The sequence below is a fragment of the Vigna unguiculata genome, chromosome 4 (assembly GCF_037176805.1).
Source record: "Vigna unguiculata cultivar grain cowpea cultivar isolate G323 ecotype 2 chromosome 4, ASM3717680v1, whole genome shotgun sequence".
Taxonomy (NCBI): Eukaryota; Viridiplantae; Streptophyta; class Magnoliopsida; order Fabales; family Fabaceae; genus Vigna; species Vigna unguiculata.
In genome coordinates, this window is record NC_140795.1 from 15,418,190 (window position 1) to 15,432,202 (window position 14,013).

The window sequence follows — 14,013 nt, forward strand, 5'->3', positions numbered from 1 at the left end:
ATATTTTTGTGACAAAAGATTTAAAATTATAAAAATAAATTATTATCTTTGAATTCTCATTCCAAACGTAGAAGTAATTTGTATGACCCTTTTAAGAGAAATAGAAAGATGCTAATAAGTTGTGGAGCAACTGATTGCAGACATGAAGTTATACAACAATAGTTAGGAGTGTTGACAAAGTAGCTCAAGAAACAATAAACAACAACCAAGTTTAAGATGATATATATATATATATATATATATATATATATAAACAAAGTATTGTAATAACATTAATTATCTAATTATACACAACAATTATAAGAAACCTAGTTATAGAAAATTACAAGAAATCAATAGGTTAAATTATAGGAGAATAATTTCTAAACTATCATATGTATGGTCTAGACCATGAAAAAGGTGACACTGCCCACTAAATACTAACATATGATAGTAGAATTATTCACATTAACCTGGTTGCTCAAGCATGAAAAAATGAGAAACACCAGTGTTGGACAATTTTCCCTACTACACAAATTGTGTTTTGCCAACTTCTTTGTTTTTTCAACAATTGTTGCTGCTGTGATTTTGGGCTATTGAGCTCATTATATCAAGATTTCTTTTTTTGCAAGGATCAGTGAATCGAATCTCCTCCACGCTACTATCCTGTTTCAATACATGGATTCCATGTTTTATTAAGGTTTGGCCTAAACTGACATATCGACATGTAACCTCAGCATGGTTCCATTCATTTTCCAAAAGTTGTTCATCAAAATCATTTTTCAGTTTTGTTTCCCTCAGGTCAAAAACACAAGTACAATCATCCATCATCTCCCAAGTTTGTAACAAATGTTCGTTGCCATTGATGATCACAATGGGTGACATGAGTCTAAATGTGCTATGGATCACCAAGGGTCTGTATTTACAACCTTTTGACGAGGAATACTCACACATTCGTTCCATTGCAAGACAAATAACCATGGCTGGGAGTTTGCCATGAAACCAAAAACAAATTGGCACTTCCAACGTTTGGAACTCAAACCACTCTACAATCTTGGCTCCTGGCAAATAAAAGAAGGTGCTTCCAGCCTCATGCAGTTCCTATTAATCATAAACAATTTATCAAGTTTAGACCCATGATATACAATTCTGATACTAAAAACACCACCTTCAACTCAAAACTTTAAGTTGGGATATATTGATTTCTTCTTATATATTGTTTAACTTACTTGTTCTTATCCAATGTGCAAAATCAATACCTGATTTAGTAACATGCTTCTACATGAGGAAGTCAAGGATATGCAATCTATTGCAGAGAAATATTTCAGGTTTGGAGGAATGCCTTTGATTTCTTGAAGTTGCTCACAAAAGTTCAAATTAAGCCTAGTTAAAAAGTGGAATTCTTTGATGCATTCTGGAATGATAATGAAATTATTCCCTGATAGGTCTAAGTTCTTCATATTGGCAAACCATGGGAGAAGTGTCAGAAAAAAATCATCTGTTAAGTTGCAACATCTGAGTTGAAGATATTGAACATTTGTATAGAAGATTGAGCTCACTTTTTCTACACCTTCATTGGCTTTACAGAAAAGCTCACCTTTCCATTCATTTGCTACAATATCAACCAGTTCTGGCATCATACAAATGCTTGAAAGGGGAACCCCATCACAACCATTTTCCATCACTCCACAACTCAGACACAAATGTAACTTTTGCAGTCGAGTAAGATTTTGAAATGAAAGTGGGAATTTTTTTATAGGAGTATCTTTCAAGTCAAGTTCTCTTACATTTTCCATGTTTCCTAATACTTCTGGAAAGTTTTCAAGACTATGACAATACCGAAGTTTGAGTTGCTCAAGAGAGGTTAACTTGATTGGAGGAAAACTCTTGAGCTTGGAGCAACCTTCTGCATCTAAGATTTTAAGTTTTTCCAAGAACCCAACTGAGTAGTGAAGTGAAGATAACTTTGGACACCAACGAAATGACAAGTTTTCCAAATGTGTTAGACATGATACATCAGGTATTTGTTTTAAATATCGACATTCGTCAAAATTTAAACTTGTCATATTCACAAACTTCTGCAAAAGAGAAAAAAAGAAGAAGAAAATCAACAAAGTAAAAGAGAATTTATGAACATAAATATAACCAGGAAATGAAGTCAATACACTTGCCTGTCTTACTAAGTCATTCAACTCTAGTGATGTAAACTCACAGTATGGTAACTTGAATATAGAAAGTTTCTTTGGATGAAAATCCTGTGGAAAATTCTGTGAAGGATATCTCCACCATTCCATCACTCTCAAAGAATTAGGAAGATGTTTTGGACCTGTGGAGAAATGACCATTTCTGATAATAAGTGTTCTGAGATTTTTCATCTTCTTGAAGGCATCTCCATCCCATTCTATTTCCACTTCTTCAAATGAAGGGAAATCCATGCATATGGTTTCAATCTTACCACTTCCCTTTCAACAGAAAAATCATTAAACAACCACAAGACATGATTCAATATTAGGATTTCAACAAGCATACATAGAGAAGTGTACATACACATTATAAAGCATAAAATACAAGTAATCATATAATATGCAAAAGGATAGTTCCAAGTTAAAGATGAAAAGCCAAACATGCACATGAATCAATCTTATTCACCTTATTGTCTTCTAAAACTTGAACTATATCCTCAAGGAACCATAACCTGCTACGTTTCCCAGGCTCTTTGGGTGATTCTCTACGCACAATTTCTCTACCCATGTCTTTTATCAAATCATGTAGTGTCACTTTACCATCCAAACTAATCTTTATGAGAGATTTTTCAACCAACACATCAATATGATGTTTAATGTTATGACCATGATGAGCACGAAGTATGTCTTCAACCTCTGCCAAGTCATAGTTTTTGAAGAAACAAGCAATGTCAAGAAAAACACTTTGTTCATCTTCTTCCAAAGCATCATAACTCACTTTAAGTGTATCCTGGATATCCATTTTAGGAATTTTCTTGTACTGATCCAAACCACTTTTCCATTGTTCTATGTTTCTTCCAAATAAGTTGGAACCTATCACTTCCAAAGCCAGTGGAAGGCCTGAGGCATAAGTCACTGCTAGATTCAAAACATCCTTGTAACTTGGATCAAAATTTTCAAACTTGAAAGCTTTCCAAGTAAGTAATTCAAGAGCATTTTCTTCATTCAATTCTTTAACCTCATATGTTCTTTCAACCCCATGAGATTTTAACAATTGTTTGTCTCGAGTTGTAATAATGACTCTACTGCCTAGACCAAACCAATGAGGTCTTCCAGCAAGTGCCTGTAGTTGTTCCTCTTTGTCAACATCATCTAGAATCAAAAGAACCTTCTTTTGCTGCAGCCTGTGCTGTATTATAGAAATTCCTTTTTTAACACTTGTTAACTTAATCTCTCCAACTGTTTCAGAAAGAAGGGTGCTTTGGAGATGTAGTAACCCATGTTTACTTGAAGCTTCTCTCACGTTTTCAAGAAAACATAAAGCTTCAAAATGGTCAGCAATGGAATTATAAACTGCAACAACAAGTGTCGTTTTCCCTACTCCACCAAGTCCATGGAATCCTACCATGTGGACAACATCATCAGATCCAACATCTAAAAGCATCTTTACTTGTAGCACCTGTGACTCTAGTCCAACTGGGTAATCCGAAACATGTAAAGCAACACGGTTAATCTTGCTGCAAACCAACTCAACAATCCTCTCAATAAACTCATATTCATATCCTTCCCTATTCAATAACAAAATTTTTTCAGAAGTCAAGCTAAACACTTTATATGCTTTTTTTAATGTTTGTGCTCCAAATTTATCAATATGAAAAGTTTTAAAAGAAAATAATAGGAGAGGAATGGTGTACCCATGTTTGAAATGGTAGCCAGACAAGTTAGCCACTTGATGCAGAGCCATCTTCCATCTCTCAAGCTTTTCCATGTTGTAATAAGAATTTAATTTCTTTTCATGATGAGCCAATGCCTCTCCAAAAGTACCCATGTGGTGTCTCACATCAGAAGGGTCAACTCCATAAAAAACTGGGAAAACCAACCGACCCTTATGCTTGATAAACCTAAGGATGTAATCAAGTTCATTTAAGCAGAAAGAGGAAGATGCATAGTTCTCAGAGAGGATAATGATGAAAATTCTGGAGTCTTGGATTGTGTTCTCAAGTTCAGAGGAAATATGGTCCCCTTTAGGAAGATGGTGGTCATCAAAGAAGCTGTGAATTCCTCTATGACAAAGAGATTTGTAGAGATTTCCTGTAAAACCATGGCGAGTATCTTTCCCTCGAAAACTAAGGAACACATCATATCTGAATTTGTAACAGAAGGAAGAAAGAGATGGTTGCATGACATGAGAAGTGAAAAGAAAGATATTAGGAATTCTAAGTATGAATCGCTATAAAAGAAGAAAAAATTAAAACTATTTGTAGTTATTCCAAATGTAATGTAAGTTTCACATGGAAAAAAAATGACAAAGTTAAGATACAAGGATGTTATCTTCTTTAATTTAGGAACACAACGAGGAACGGAAAAATGTTATCTTCTCCCCCACGTTAAGGTACAATCCTATTATGCATGATAAGTTTATAAGGTACTTAGGAGGCTCTATCTGAACTTTGGGATATGATAACAAACAAATGGTATCCACTGAATTTGAGGTTGGGCTACTTCCTAAGATAAAAGAAGGAATGGAAAATACTTTTTTCTCCTTCATTTAATGCACATTATAGAATATACAAGGCAACGCAATTGCTATAGAAAGATTTTCTATGCTACTTGCCACGCATATTTTATAATTTAAATATCCATTATAAAGTATATAAATATTTTATAATTTAATTTAAAGATAAAATACAATTTTTATAATGTTTTGATAAAGAAAATACATTTAAATTATAAAAAAAAATTAAAGTTAAAAAAATTATAAAAAGTCAATCGAGTATTTTTCACAAGAATAATTTTAACATTTCGTAAGAAAATATAAGATTTAATTATTATTTAATTTTATTATTAACAAATTATATACGTTTATATTTTAATAGAGTGAAACAAAAGGAAAAACATGAAAATATTATTTTTCTAGAAAAATATAGGATTGTATTATTATTTAATTTCAAAATAGAAATGTGTTTTTAATATGAATAAATTATTTCTTTATATATAATTACTTTAAGCATGAACCAGAAGAAAAAGTTATTCTAATTCAAAATAACGTGTTAACGTCAGTCAACAATTCACACAGAAGGGAGAAAAATTGGACCCTAAGTTAGGTAACGTATATTAAGTTAATTAAATTTCGTATGAGTTTAGTCGACACTAATCAATTATAAAATAATTATTTATTTAACAATAGTGTATTCAAGTTAGAGCTACTTTATAATTTTTTTGGTATGACATAGCAACACGAATTTATTTTAAAAAACTAATAATTTATGATAAATAAAAATAAGTTAAAAAGAATGTCTAATATATATATATATATATATATATATATATATATATATATATATATATATATATATATATATAATAGAAAATTAATAAGTATTACAACTTCACATTCATTTGTAAGGAAGACTTGAAAAGTAGATGTTTACATTTAATAGTCTCGCACGACTTGGAAAACGGATCATTGAATACAGACTAAAGTCATGTGTGTTTCTAACCACAAAACATGAATTGCATTCAAAGATGTAAAAGAAAAGTTTGAAAACCAAAGTAAGAATACATAAAGTAATGGGACACCAATTTTTCTTTTCAATTTTTTCTGTAAATATATATTATTAATTGACAATAAATGATATGATTAACATAATTGATTTTATGTAAGTAAAGTTTTTATATTTTATATTATAATATAATAAATAATTAAAATAAAAATAATAGATGTCAAAGTTTACACATATGTGTAACTTTATTTGAAATATAAAAATAAATAGAATAAATAAATTAATTTAAAAACTATCTTTTTATAAAATAATTTATTTTGATATATTAATATTTAGAATATAACTTTTTATTTATCAAAATTTATAATAACCTTTTATTTTAATTTAAAATTTATCTCAACGTTAGTCTCATAAACTTTTGAATTTGTCACTCATTAGAAGGTGTCCAAGTAACTTTAGTATGTACAAATGCAGTTAAAAACAAAAGGCATAAATCAATTTCATCACAATAAAAAAATGTTTAATATACTAATTCATTAAATTTATGATGTGAAGGCACCTTAAATTATCTCCACCATATAGTTTGGACATCTTTAGTGATAGCCTCGTGATAATGTGATAATGTTGGGTACTCATAAATTGCAATCTAATGGCATGTCTAATTGTCTAAATGACATGATGATTAGACTTTCAACTACAAAATAGATTTTCAACTACTTTGTGCGAAACATTAAATTTCAAAACTAAAATGAAATTCAATAATGAAGTAGACTTACCACTTGTTTCCATGTTTTTTTTTTCTTTTATTTTTTTTAATAAAATTAACAACATTAATGTTTAACATGAACTTATTTGGTAAGTAGATTTACCATTTATGCATTCATCACATGATAACATCTTGTTATCATCGTGTTGCCTCTCCTCATTAGAGATAAATCAAGAGTTTTAAAAACCTAAAACAAATTTAAAAATAAGACATTTTATTTAAAATTTATTTTTTAATTTTATTCATTTAAAATTATCTATTAAATTATCTTAATAATTCTATTTAACATTTATTTTTCAATAAATAATAAGAGTAATCTATTTAATCTTTGTAAAGACATGTTGATCTTAAATAAATTTTTATTATCTTTAGTTTTGATAAATTCCTCTCATTCGAAACAACTATTGTAACGTTCCATTTAATCAATAATCCCAATTAAAGGAAATGTCACACAGATAACATAGTAGCGCGGTCTTGGAGCATAAACACTACTCCTTACAATATTCAAGGCACACATCGATGCCAAAGCAAAACAAGATACAAAGTTCAACAGTAACACAATTGAAATTTAAAGGACAAACTAATGCATGGGCCATAGCCCTATAATAAAGCCCAACACAATAGCATCCAGCCCAGGTGGGCTACGCAGCGGAACCATCACCTCCTTGTTGACCACGGGTGTTCCTCGCATCTGCTCACATTAATAAATTGATGATCATGGCGAAAAAGAAAACCACACATACAAGACATACAACAAACAACAAAAGGGTAAGCTAGAGCCAAAAAATAGTTTTATCATGCAATCATATACACTTTCATAGTCAATTATACATACATCACCCAAGCATGTTATGACCTTCCAAACAATACACTAAGACTCGACTCGACTCATCCGGATACGTATAATTTAGTTAAATTCAGCAATTGCTTGTACTTGTGGTGGATTCCCTGCTCTACCGAGCTGCTCACCCCCGAGCTAAGTGTTACAATGTCTCAACCCCCACACACAAGTTTAGCCCTTAATGAATTTTAGGTCTCCTGCTACTCTCACCACAAGAGTCTGTCTGCTCTATATGAGACTAATTGACTCCTTAGAGCATCAAGATGCAACCTTACCTTGAATCCTTACTAAATCATAAAGATGAGGCACCACCATGAGCTCCCACTAACAGGGGTCATGGAATTACGTCCCGACCACTGAAACACCACAATGAGGTCTCACTTAGAGGCTCATGGAATTACGTCCTGACCACATGCCAATAATATTCAACCAACCAAGTAATATTTATCATGCATATAAATCTCATGCCAACCTTTATAATCAATCCTCATTCACATTCCACGTTGAATCCATTCCAACTCATCCTTCCCAATCCATGAATATAGAAGTGTATTTCATACTGACACCATGCCACTTTGATAACCAACCATCCCATTTAAATCACATGCCAAGATCATACTAAACCTATCATTCATAATCCATGAACCATATCACTCATGCATAATCATTCATCTCATGCTTTTAACATAACAATTCAATTCAAGCAAATGCCAACTATCCAAGAATAGAGAAGCAACAAAATAGTCAAGCACACTCGCCCAGCTCCTCGCTCAGGCTGAAAGGTCTCGCTCAGGAGAGCTCTTTTCGCCTAGGCGAGAGCTCGACTTACATGAACAGTGACCTTAAGTGCATTCTCAATTAGGCAAGACTCCCCTTGCCTGAGCGAGACGTTCGCTCGCTCAAAAATAGAGTTGGTAGCCTAAGCGACGACTCACGTAAAATTGCCTGGGCAAGCCTCTGTTAATCTCGCCTAGGCGAGGCAGGCTCGCTTGGGCGAGAAAACCAATGCTCACCACTGTTCTCTCGTGCATCAGTCACACACACACACCCAAGTAGTTCAAATATGCAATCCCAACAGTGCATATTCACACACAGTCCATTCAATCACGAAATAAACGAAAAATAGGTAGATTTCATGGAACATACATAAGGATCTAACTTCCCTTACCTGGAAAGAGCTAGTACAAGACATCGACGCTGAACCATGGAGCACATCCGCTCTAGGATTAGATTTGTGAGCTGGAAACAGTGAGCAAAAGTGGGTTTATTACAGAAACCATAACAATGACCACGAAACTAGACCAGAGATGGAAAAACTATGAGTTGAAGAACACTTACGTGAGCAGAAACGAGGTCGAGCTAAACTTGAATCTAATTAAACTTCGAAACCCTAATAGAGCACAGTTCTTGGTAGAGAGGAGTAAGGCAGCTCATTTCTGAAAGTGAGAAGAGTTAGTAGCGTTAGGGCAGTTTAGGGTCTGGTTTCCCTTTGGGCCAACTGATTTGGGCAACCCCTTTAAATTAGGGTAGAATAAAAATTAGAGAAAATATAGTGGGCCTTACAACTATAATTAAATTGTTAACATTATTTTATAAGTTATATATGCATTTGGAAAACAATATATTATTTTTATATAATTAAGAATGTCAATTGATTTATTATTTTTCAAACCTATAATTTCTATGAAGATATTTAATCATGAAAGTAAGTCAAATCCATTAATATCCAACATATTATCGTGTTTTAAAGTTTTTTCAAAGTTTAAGCATTTTTCTTTCCAAATTGTACAATCTAGTGACTTTAATTTTTTAATATTAAATAAAAAATCAACAATATTTTCATATATTTTAAATTGTTTAAATCTACTTTGAAGTGCGGCAATTGCTTTATGTACAATATACAAAAAGTAATCAATTCTAAATGATTCTACAAGCTGAATTCGACTTAGGAGTTACTTAATTAATTTCAATTTTATTTGTAATTGGTAGTTAGGAGTTATAGCTGAAATTAGAAAGAAAAAAAAATGAAAAATTTATGAGACACAACTCCACATTTGACAAACAGAACCATTTAATTTCACCACACCACATTTCACTTCATCTCCCATATTCTCACCGTGCATTTCATAGATCTCGAACAATCACTCCTTTTTCCTCTCTTTTCTTTGCCTGGATTAAAGACACCCACACTCTCAAGTGTTGTTCATGCTCATCTCTGGTTGGTCGGTGCAACTTCTTGATGTAATTGAATTTCTTTCCATTGAATTCTATTTTTCAATAGTTAATTCAAGTTCTTCAACTTTTATTACATTCTTCTATTGTAATTTTTGAATTCAATTAATTGTTATACATTTTCTCTTTCATGTTCACACGTACCAAACATCCAAAATATGTACAAAGCTTCTTTTACCAACTATGCTATACCCATCACCTTTACTTAATATCTTCTTTACTTAAATTAAGGAATCAACATAACAAGGCTCTAACCAACTATGCTACTCTTCACTTTTATTTATGTCCTTACATATTAATTCAATTAATATTCCTCACATCTTATTATTATCATAGAAATATAATTATTTTTGCCGGGTCTTACAATTTGAACAATAGAATTGCAGTTCCATGTACTTGTGATTAATGAAGTTCCATGGATGCCAAAACATAACAAAGTTTTGTTGTCCTTCCTATTCATCCATCCTTATAAGTAGAGATGTCAAAATGGGTTTCAACTTGTGAGCCAACCCGGCTCACCACGGGTTCGAGCCGGGTTGGGTTGAGAAAAATTCAACTTTTTTCAAAAGTGGGTTGAACTCAACCCGGCTCACTTAACCCACGGGTTAAACGGGTTCGAGCCGGGTTGAAGGTGGGTTGGCCCACTTAACCCACCAACATTTTTTTACAACTTTTTTAAATTTTTTGTTAATTTTTTTTTTAAAATTTTTTGTTAATTTTTTTAAAATTTTTTTTTAATAATTATTTACTACTCCTATTATATTTGTTCACAATTTCATATTTTTAAATGCTAGAATGTTGCTTAATTATATTTGAATAGTTTGAATGTTTTATTAATTTGATTGTCAAGTTATATATGTTGATACTTTAATCTTTAACTATAATCTTTATAGTAAATTATTCAAGTAACCGTCTTATAAACAACTTTTTTCTAAATTAGCATGAAAAAAAGGTATAGTTTTTTTATTTATATTTTGTTGAATAGCATGACAGAAAATTTGTAATATTAGTCATGCTTTCTTAGATTATATGGATACTTTCTTGAAAATAATTCTTCATATATTAGTGATGAGCATGATCAAAACATTGGTTCTTGATTTTACTATGATTGTCATCTCATGGATTACTTAAAAATTTATTTAAATATTTGAATACTAAAAAATAAATAAACAAATAATTTTTTTAGGTGGGTTGGTGAGCCAACCCACTTAATCCACCAACCCGTGGTGGGTTGAGCCGGGTTAAAAAATTTCTGGCTCACCATAAAGTGAGCTGGGTTGGGTTCACTCATTTTCAACCCGGCTCATGGTGAGCCAACCCGTGTGAGCCGGGTTGGCTCACTTTGACATGTCTACTTATAAGTTAGCTTCTTGAGTTTTCTTAGTAGTAATTCTTTTCACTCGTTTTGGTCGTGAAAAAGATACCATGATGTTGCACAAGATGATGATAATGATACGTGAGAAGAGAATGTGAAAGAAGATGTGAACAGCGACACATAGGATGCACGAGCACAACAATATTAAAATAGAGGCAACAAAAGTTTGAATTTTGGGTCTGAATGTTAGGGTTACAATTAAGAAGAACGTGTTAGAGAGAATGATGGAGTCTGTGTAATGGAGTGGGTGAGATTAAAGTGATGCAGAAAACGTTAAAATAGTTTCAAAGTGGTTTTGGAAAAGTAATTAATTTTTGTCAATTTCATTTAGTAGGAATAAATGTGATGCAGGAAAAATTGATCAAAGCTATATAAAACATCATATTAAGCAATCAATCACATAAACAAAATAGCATAGAGTATAGTAGAGCAGGACACATGGCAAAAAACAAGAATTTAATTGATATAGAAACTAATCTAATCAATTAATACAAAAACATTTACAAACAACAGATAAAAGAATTATATAATTTAATCGATTAAACCATGAGATAATTGATTACTACAGAAACAAATCAGACCAAGTAGACAAAGAACATATTATTAATTGATTAAATTTGAACATAATCGATTATTACAAAAATAATTCTAAGGCAATCAGGCATAGTACTAATAATTAGTTAATTATTTGAACGATTAATATATGCATAAACATAAAAATTGCATACTTTTAAGTTGTTCAATGTCTAAAATGCCTAACTCATTTTTAATTGTATAAAATCTCTCTCTAGATAAAGGCATGGTGACAATGTCACTAATTAATTTAGGGTATCTATATATTCAATTTTATATTTTCCTTGACTACATAATCCCTAATGAAATGATATTTGTCGTAATCTCAGAAAAAATTGTGACGAGACGACGAACCTAAGAAAACATGCTAAAATATATAAATTTAATAAAAGGAGTTGCCACCATAATTTTAGGAAAATTATGGAAAATCTAAAAATAAATGGTCTGTAGAACCGGATCAAGTTCGGGAGTCGGTTACGTGTGGGGAATGTATTAGCACCCACACGTTCGTCTTAAGATGGGTTCCCTTTAATTAAGTGTACAAGATTAATGTAGTTTTAATATATTTGTTTTTCCAAAAAATCAAACAAAACATGCAAATATGAATAAAGAAAATATTTTTTAAATTTTATTTTAGCCTAATACGGTATTTGACCTTGTTCCTACGTATTATCATTCAAAATAAGAAATCAGGTTATGTAGTTCTTTATAAAACAAATTATAAAAAAAACTTAAATTGGATTAATATCTTTTTCTTAATTTTAAATTTTAATATATCTATATTATTTATCAAGCGAATCTGAGACTTAACATGATGCTTTACTTGATAATTATAGTTTTTACTCGATTTAAATAAAATTTAATTATCATATCAAGTCTCGGACTTACTTGGTAGCAATGGCGGAACTTGGAGAAAATATTTAGGGGTGCCAAATTATATTTTTTATATATAATTTTCTTAATTAAAAAAAATTATTTCTTTTACTTAAACCATGCAATTCAAATTTTTCAATTTTTAATCTTTCTAATTTATTGAATTCTCATGAATGAGTATTCTAATTTTTATTTCAATTGAAGACTATTCAACTAATTCATTACATGAAGTTGAAAATATAAAATATCAATGGGTTATACTAATTTGAGAAAATATAATTAGGCTTCATGCCAATTTCATACAAAAAATTCTTAAAATCATAATTAGGGTTCATACTAATTTGGGGAAACTTAATTTGGGAGAAATATCGTAATAGAAGAATCATAATCAAACATACATAAATCATACTAGGATACTTATTCATGAGATCGTGTGAGTATGCATTATTTATCTTCTATGTTTTCCAATTTCTTTTTCCTAATTTGTCTTTCTTTTATTTCACACTTTTTTGATGACTTGTTTTGAAAAACCTTATAACCAGATATAAAACTTTAATCTCTTTAATCCAATTATTAATCAATCAAATTAATTTTTATTTTACTTTTTAAACACTAAAAATAATATATATATATATATATATATAACTTAATAAAAATAATATAATAAAATAAATTTTAAATATTTATATATACATATATATATAATAAATTAAAAGTTTGGGGGAGCCATGGCTCCCCCTAGTCCCTAAGTAGGTCCGCCAATGCTTGGTAGTTGTAGCTTTTAACGATTTAAATAAAATTTAATTATCATGTTAAGTATCAAACTTACTTGATAATTATAGTTTTTATTCGATTTAAATAAATTTTAATCATCATGTCTAGTTTCGGACTTGCTTGATGGTAACTCTTTATCATGTTAAGTCTCATATTCGCTTGATAAATAATATAGATATATTAAATTTTAAAATTAAGAAAAAAATATTAATCCAATTTAAGTTTTTTTATAATTTGTTTTAAAAAGAACTACGTAACCCTGATTTCTCATTTTAATCATCATGTCTAGTCTCGGACTTGCTTGATGGTAAGACTTAACATGATAATTAAATTTTATTTGAATGAAGTGAAAATTATAATTATCAAGTAAGTCCGAGACTTAACATGATAATTAAATTTTATTTAAATTGAGTGAAAATTATAATTATCAAGTAAGTCCGAAACTTAACATGATAATTAATAATCTTCGACGTTGAAAGTTTACAAAAGGAAAAATTGATTTTATATAAAACATGTATCATCAAATAAAAACATGGAAGCAAGGTTGTAAATATCAAAATGGGGTGTACAAAACCTAAATTTTAATAACTATTAAATGAATGTAAATACCAAGGGGTGCACAAAGTCATCAATTGTGTTAATCCAAAAATAATGAAAAACTTAGATCATAGTTATCATAAAAAGGGGTTCACACAACAAATATTAAAGGTTGTTCTTATCTTTAATTATTTATTTTATTATTATTACCGATTTACTATATCTAGGGATGTCAATAGGGTGGGTAGGGTACGGGTACTAGCTCCCCCGTACCTTACCCGCTGGATAAATATTTGCCCTATACCCGTACCCATATCCGTCGGGTATCTATTATGCGGGTACCCACCTATTTTTTCATATTCGCGAGTACCCGCGGG

The 14,013-nt window shown here is 30.7% G+C and overlaps 1 protein-coding gene across 4 annotated transcripts; it reads right to left on the minus strand.

Annotated features, from left to right (window-relative positions):
• Positions 1-250: 250 nt before the first annotated feature.
• LOC114181098 (disease resistance protein Roq1) lies at positions 251-4,626 on the minus strand. 4 transcript variants are annotated; one of them, XM_028067439.2, is made up of 5 exons: positions 3,857-4,623; positions 2,629-3,730; positions 2,151-2,441; positions 1,239-2,057; positions 251-1,080 (listed from the first exon to the last, which is right to left on the minus strand). In XM_028067439.2, exons 1-5 carry the CDS (start codon positions 4,342-4,344, stop codon positions 544-546), a joined length of 3,237 nt encoding a protein of 1,078 aa, XP_027923240.1. In that variant the 5' UTR covers positions 4,345-4,623; the 3' UTR covers positions 251-543. The 4 variants fall into 4 exon arrangements, with proteins under 4 accessions (XP_027923240.1, XP_027923239.1, XP_027923244.1 ...); XM_028067443.2 differs by having other exon boundaries at positions 742-1,080; positions 1,577-2,057; positions 3,857-4,626; XM_085672669.1 differs by having other exon boundaries at positions 943-1,080; positions 1,209-2,057; positions 3,857-4,626.
• Positions 4,627-14,013: the final 9,387 nt, after the last annotated feature.

Excerpts from the sequence above, each read along its gene's own strand:
- LOC114181098 (XM_028067438.2), bottom strand. The coding sequence starts at position 4,344 with ATGCAACCATCTCTTTCTTCCTTCTGTTACAAATTCAGATATGATGTG. Across the intron at positions 3,731-3,856 it reads GGCTACCATTTCAAACATGG|GGAAGGATATGAATATGAGT; the intron begins GTACACCATTCC and ends GTTATTGAATAG. Across the intron at positions 1,081-1,238 it reads GAAGCATGTTACTAAATCAG|GAACTGCATGAGGCTGGAAG; the intron begins GTATTGATTTTG and ends TATGATTAATAG.